The sequence below is a fragment of the Papaver somniferum genome, unplaced genomic scaffold, assembly GCF_003573695.1.
Source record: "Papaver somniferum cultivar HN1 unplaced genomic scaffold, ASM357369v1 unplaced-scaffold_107, whole genome shotgun sequence".
NCBI lineage: Eukaryota > Viridiplantae > Streptophyta > Magnoliopsida > Ranunculales > Papaveraceae > Papaver > Papaver somniferum.
Window position 1 is genome coordinate 6,858,120 of NW_020619603.1, and position 6,654 is coordinate 6,864,773.

The following is a 6,654-nucleotide window of genomic DNA, read 5'->3' on the forward strand; positions in this document are numbered from 1 at the left end:
ACACACACACACACACACACACACGATTCTCATATGCAGCACTTTCCCTCTCTAAAATTGCAATCGCATACCCTCTCGAATCTCTCGAGTTTCCTACTCTCAAGGATGGATTAGACAATCAAAACTTCTTGCACAAAAATTGTGTAGCCTATATATTATTGAATGAAACCACAGAGGATATGTTATACATAAAATAAAAAATCTTATGTTTACTTCTAGTACAGATTAAACTAGCTGCTCACAAAGAAGCAATGGTATGATACAATCAGTGTATACATGAAGTGTAGCAATAAACCAACGAAAGCATCAGAAGTTTTAGTAACTACACACCATATAGCTCAAAGGTTTAAAAAATGCATCAGTATGTGGGTCTCAAGTGGTTTTGGTAACAGATCTCCTAAGCAAAGAAGCTACAACACAAGATGAACGAATGAAGCATAGAAAATCATCATTAATACATATATCATACAGTTTAAAGGCGAAAAATGCATCACTATGTTGGGTACAAGATCTTCTAAGCAAGAAAATGAATACTAAAAAGAAGAATAAAGCATGGAAAATCATCATCATCACAGATCATTCCAACTTCATAGAGCTAATATATCAAACAGTTGAGCTACATCAAAGAAACTTAACTGAAAAGAATTTAGCTTCAAAATCAGAATGTGTCACAGTTACTTATACATACCAATCTTCTTCTTTTTTCTTCTTCATGGAAGATCTTGAAGAAATGATGTTTCCTTTCAGCTGCTGGTTCCATTTTCTTCAAACAATCAAAATCCCTAAACTTCAAAAATCCTAGATAATTTTCCTCTTTCTCTTTTGTCACTCTCTTTCTGATAGATAGATAGTAGATAGGAAGATATAAAAATCAAAAAGGAAACCCTGGGTTTTGAATTCAATCTTGGTTCAGAGACTTGAAAGAAGAATGTACGATTTCCTCCAAAACCCATCTTCCCACTGCAACAAATCTTAAAACCCTTGTTGTGGGTTTTTAATTTTCCATCAGAATCCAGTGTACTCTGTTTCAGTAATAAAGAAGCGGGTTAACCCTTTTGTGATGGGTTTTGATACAGAGAGCTTTCGTCCAATACGAGTCCACCAGCAAAGGGGACTTCATTGATTTTGCTTCAGCTGTTCTCTGTATCGTCTCATCACTCTATTTCAGAGGAAATAAAATAAGATAGTAATTGTTTTGACTCTAAAGTCAAAATTCCACCCTTGTAGTCGATAGGACCTCTCCAAGGCCCAGGGTATTCAACTGGACTTGCCTGCATTTTGTTTGTTTTTTACTGATTCTTCTGAATCTGACCGACATGACTCTTACTTAAAAATATATAGTCAGTGCCTTCGTTCAATGAAACGGGGGCATTTTATTCGCTGACTCGGATCGATTTGAGTCCGGGATTAGTTATGGATCAGAACATGAGTCAGATTTGAGTCGAAATAAAAAACAGACTATCGGACATCTGATTCTAGCTAGCTGGGTCATGGGTCGAGTCAGCAAAAAAAAAAAAATCACACTAATAGTTGATTAGTAGTCTGAGTCTTATTTTGAGACCAAACGATGAGACTAACGAGTAAGACACTGTTGTAGAATTTGGGAGTTGGATAAAAAAACTCCTTTCATGTTTGTGAAGAAAAATGAAACATTCTTATAAAAGAAATATAATTTCTTTCAACATGCATAGATAACTTTGCATAGAGTTGGTTCATTACTAGTGACTGAAGACTGCGGCTATTTTTCTGGAGTATTGTAAACTATTTGAAGTGTGCAGATAATATGTAAGAAATGTTAATGGTCATGCAAGAAATGCTATTGAGCCAAAAACTGGGATCGAGTTTCCTACAGCTTTATAGTACAATGTTTTTACTGACAGTTCACAGTCGCATTAACTTGAATGTTTACTGCAAGTGCCAACTGTCTTGCAGGTTCAGTTACGGGCGTGCCAAAATGCACACTCCCTCCGTTCCAATTTAGCCGATGTTTTAGGAATTTTCAGGCAGATTAAGAAAGGGAGAGATATATAAAAAAATTCTATCTATGTCCTTGAAAAAAGTCTTCAAACATTAATTATTATTAGTGTATTTAAAAATAAACTTATGGTTTCAAGACAAATTGTGAGGGTATTGTTGGTTGTTTTGTGGGAAAAATATGAAAACTATCAAGTAATGTGGAACAAAAAAATAACCCTAGACACTAATCTAAAGTGGAACGGAGGGAGTATTAAACTTGAATAAGTACGTAAGAAACTATGATTAATCCCTTAATTACATAAGTTTTTGTGTGCAAACTGGTACAAATAAAAACGTCTAAATGGAAGTTCAAGTAGTTAACCATCAAATGACTGAACCCTGAATATATAGTAGCTTCATTTATACACTGAAACATCCTCAAACAACGACTGGAACTCAATGGATGTAGAAGTTCATTAAATACTTTGCATCTGGAAGTCTATCAATGAGTTCGAAAATCACATAATCCCCAACTTTCAGGTTGTTGTCAGTGGAAAACTTTGTATAGCCTTTAGTGAAAAAGTGCTGATATGAATATGAGGTGACATGAAGCTCCCAAGTGCGGCCTTCCTCATTTTGTAGCAAAACACCCATACTTTCTTCCCCGGTTATTGGGTTTGTTGCCTTAGCTGTAAAATGTCTTCTAGTAAATTTTACCGGGATATTCTGCAAAGGAAAAATGTCGTGATTTGGTTAACAAAATGGCAGTTGTTTGTGCCATAAAAACTTTAGTTACATAGCATTTAATCGGCAAACAATATTTATCAACTCACCATACACCTCTTATAGGAGGCCTTCACACAATTCCAGAAGAAAGGAAAAGGAGATCTGAAAGATAAGACTTTGATCTCGACATCTATTGCTGACCCAAGAATCTCTGCAAAACGAAGCACGCATATTATCAACCCGGTATATTATGAGGTGAATGCAAATCATCCTTCTTACCGTCATTAACAGTACCTCTCTTTTTTCTCATTGAATTTTCACATGGGCTTCCATGTCTCTTTCTTCTTCGCCCAAGTGGAAAAGGTGCAGAAGTGGCACATTCTTCTTGTGCAGGAATTGGAGAAGCAACAGGAGTTAAGCATTCTTGTTTGGGTCCATAACTCTCTTGAGCAGGAATTGGAGAAGCAACAGGAGTTAAGCATTCTTGTTCGGGTCCATAACTCTCTTGTGCAGGAATTGGAGAAGCAACAGGAGTGAAGCATTCTTCTTTTGGTCCATGACTCTCTTGCGCAGGAATTGGAGAAGCAACAGGAGTGAAGCATTCTTCTTTTGGTCCACTACTTTCTTTCACAGGAATTGGAGAAGGAACAGGAGAAAAATACTCTACTTCTGGTCCATGACTTTCTGGCGCAGGAATTGAAGAAGGAATAGGAGCAAAACACTCTTCTTTTGGTCCATGACTTTCTGGCACAAGAATTGCAGAAGGAACAGGACCAAAAGACTCTTTGTTTGGTACATGACTTTCTGGCGCAAGAACTGGAGAAGGAACAGGAGCAAAACACTGTTCTCTTGGACACCCATTTCACTTGAAAACCTTAACATGCAACTGCATTCCACCATCTTGCCTAAACACTAGGAAATCATACTTTTTCAAGCCATTCTGTTACACAAATGTTTCCCAGCCATCCTCGAGGAAGGTGCCATTTTCAGTTTTGTTCACTTGTACAATACAAGACGCTCCATTAGGCCCCTGAAGAATTGCCCATTCACATGCCGGAGATTGTGTGGGTAATCTGGGACAGAATGCTACAGGAATGCGCTGAAAACCGAAAAAATGAAATCTTATGTTCACTACTAGTAGGTAATACGTATTACAGTAGCTAGCAGGAAACAGACAACAGTGATAAACACGAAGGTCCGTTCATTCCAAAACAAAGTAAATATAACTAAATTGGATTCTAAGAAGCAATCAGAGAGTCTTAGTTGTGGAGTTTCTAGGTGATTGTGGAGTTGTTTGCATCATGATCCATAACAGAAGGCGACATGAACCAATGTAATCAGTTCTCACAAGTCTATTGGCCTGTTGTTGACACTAATGCCTATAATATTGATGCATCTTCTCAAACTGGGGATAATAAAGAGTACAATGCATATGCTGTTATGTCTTATGATTTAGAGAATGATCAGACTATTCCTACTTCTCCCCGTAAATGTACTCTAGCTCTTTTTAGCCTTTGTCAAGCAGATTTCGCTAATGGGAGCAAAGTAAATTAAGAGTTCTCTATCCACTAACTAAGCAGATTTAGCTAATGAGAGTAACGTAAATTAAGATTTTTCTATCCGTTATCCACAGTCAAAAATTCGGGCCACCAGAACACCTTTAGGCCATCAATAACATGACCTCAAATGGCCCAAAAATCTTGCAGCTGACAGTGATTAGTTTTCTGACCAAGTCTTTTACATACAAGTACACACCCCCCACTCTATTCTCAGATGCAGCACTTCCCTCTCTAAAATTGCTATCGCTTACCCTCTCGAATCTCTCGAGTCTCTTACTCTCATAGTTTGATATTATTATCATGGATGGATTAGACGACCAAAACTTCTTGCACAAAACGTCATGTGCAAAAAGATAAACATTCAACTGAAGATAAAAAGAAATCTTTTGTTTACTGCTAGTACAATCAGACTAGTTACCAGCCACGAAGTTATGGTACTGATGTAATCAGCGTAAACATGAAACGCAGAACACAGCATCGAACCAACGAATCACCAGCTTCATTTACTTTGTGAGTCTCAAGTGGGTTTTGGTAACAGCCATCATTAAATAGAAATATATATATCATACAGTTTAAAGGGGAAATATGCATCAGTATGTGGGTCTTCCCAAGTCATGTATGTAGGTAACAGATTTTCTAACACAAAAATGATGAAGAAAACATCACAGAGAAATACATCACCTCAACTTCATACAGCTAACATATCAAACAGTTGAGCTACAGGAAAAAAGAAAGTGTAAAATGCATCAGTATATGGGTCTACTCATGTCATGTATGTGATTTTGGTGACAGATCTTCTAAGCAAGGAAAGCAACAGTAAGATGATGAATAAAAGAATGAAAGTCATCAACATCATCACAGAGAAATACATCATTCAAACTTCTTTCAGCTAACAGATCAAACATTTGAGCTACATCAAAGAAACTTGATTGAAAAAAATTTAGCACCAAAACCAAAATACATAGCTACATATACATACCAATCTTCTTTTTTGATCTTCTTCATGGAAGATCTTGAAGAAATGATGTTTCCTTTCAGCTGCTGCTTCCATTTTCATCAAAGTTAAAAATCCCTAAACTTCAAAGAACCCTAGATGATTTTACTCTTCCTCTTTCTCTTTTGTCACTCTCTCTGATAGATAGGCAGATAAATCATAAAAGAAATCCTGGGTTTTGAATTTAATCTTGGTTCTTCAGAGACTTGAATGAACTCCATCTACCCCCTGCACTGAATCTTAAACTCTTTCTTGTTCTGGGTTGTTGATCAGAACTCAGTGTACTCTGTTTCAGTCATAAAGAAGAGAGAATTTAATAGTACTAGAAAATTGTTTGGACTCAAAGGTCAAGACTCCATGATGGGCCTTTGACTTTTCTGTACCCAAAAAAACACATATTTTTTTAAATTTGACCCACTCGAAAGTCTAACCATGACGATTACTGTACCTTCCTAATTTTTTTTTTTTAAACAAACTAATTTATTACTTAAACAAGATTGGGACACTGTCCCTTACAAAGACTCTCAATGAAATTGAGTTTTTCAACCTGTGACATGTTGGAAGTAGTGAAAACATAAACTGAAGAAGTTTCAACTTCTTTTGCTAAAACATCAACTAAACCAATAAAATCTCTCCTAAGAAAATACGAAAACAATTTTAAAACAACCAAATAAAGCTTGGAAATCCTTTGTGATTCTCCTTGCCCTCCACCCTAGATTTGGACTACACTCTTTTAAATATTCGATCACACTTTTACAATCACCAACGGTGGCGGAGCTACCTTGAAGCAAGGGTGTGCAGTTGCGACCGCTTGCTTTCACAAATCTCCACTAATAGGCTTAGTTATCCAAGCCCATAGAAAAGTTTGCTTCCCCTCCACGAATTCTTTTCTCTTCTTTTCCAATTCCATACCGCCATATCGAGAGAAACCATCAAAAACTCGTGTATTCCTAAAAGAAATTTCCATGATATGATTAAGTCCGAAAAATTCATTTAGATTAAAGCTAGTGTTGTTGATTATTAGTGTCTTTCTTCCACAACTTCAGATATACCATCTTTTGTCAGTTTGATTATGTAGTTTTTACTTTTTATCTAAATTAAGACTACGTTTCGTGCATGTCAAATTTTGAGGATTTTAGTATATCACGTTTTGCATGAAAAATTGATAGATTATGGATCCAACCTTGTTAGAGCATAGCTCGGTCGACCTCTCATGCGTTGTTATATCAAGCATGTTTGTCAATGTTAGTGATCAAAACTATGAGTCTTGATTTCTAGTCTACATAGCTAAGTCTCGGCCTAGGATAGAAAAGTGTAGTTGATCTCAAGGACTTCATGGTGATTCATCATACAACGACGAAGATCTACTCAAAGAACCATGGAACTTCATCAACAAAAAGGTATGTGCAGACTTGAACT

At 36.5% G+C, this 6,654-nt stretch overlaps 1 protein-coding gene across 2 annotated transcripts in view; it reads right to left on the minus strand.

Annotated features, from left to right (window-relative positions):
• Positions 1-5,500, minus strand: part of LOC113327801 — a 6,795-nt gene extending 1,295 nt beyond the window's left edge. The window contains exon 1 of one of the 2 annotated variants that reach the window (XM_026574932.1): positions 5,221-5,500. In XM_026574932.1, the coding sequence (XP_026430717.1) occupies positions 5,221-5,298 (78 nt within the window). In that variant the 5' untranslated portion in view covers positions 5,299-5,500. Of the gene's footprint in view, positions 1-688; positions 1,148-5,220 lie in introns of those variants that run through there. The other variant, XM_026574933.1, reaches the window with a different exon arrangement.
• Between the last annotated feature and the right edge of the window lie 1,154 nt (positions 5,501-6,654).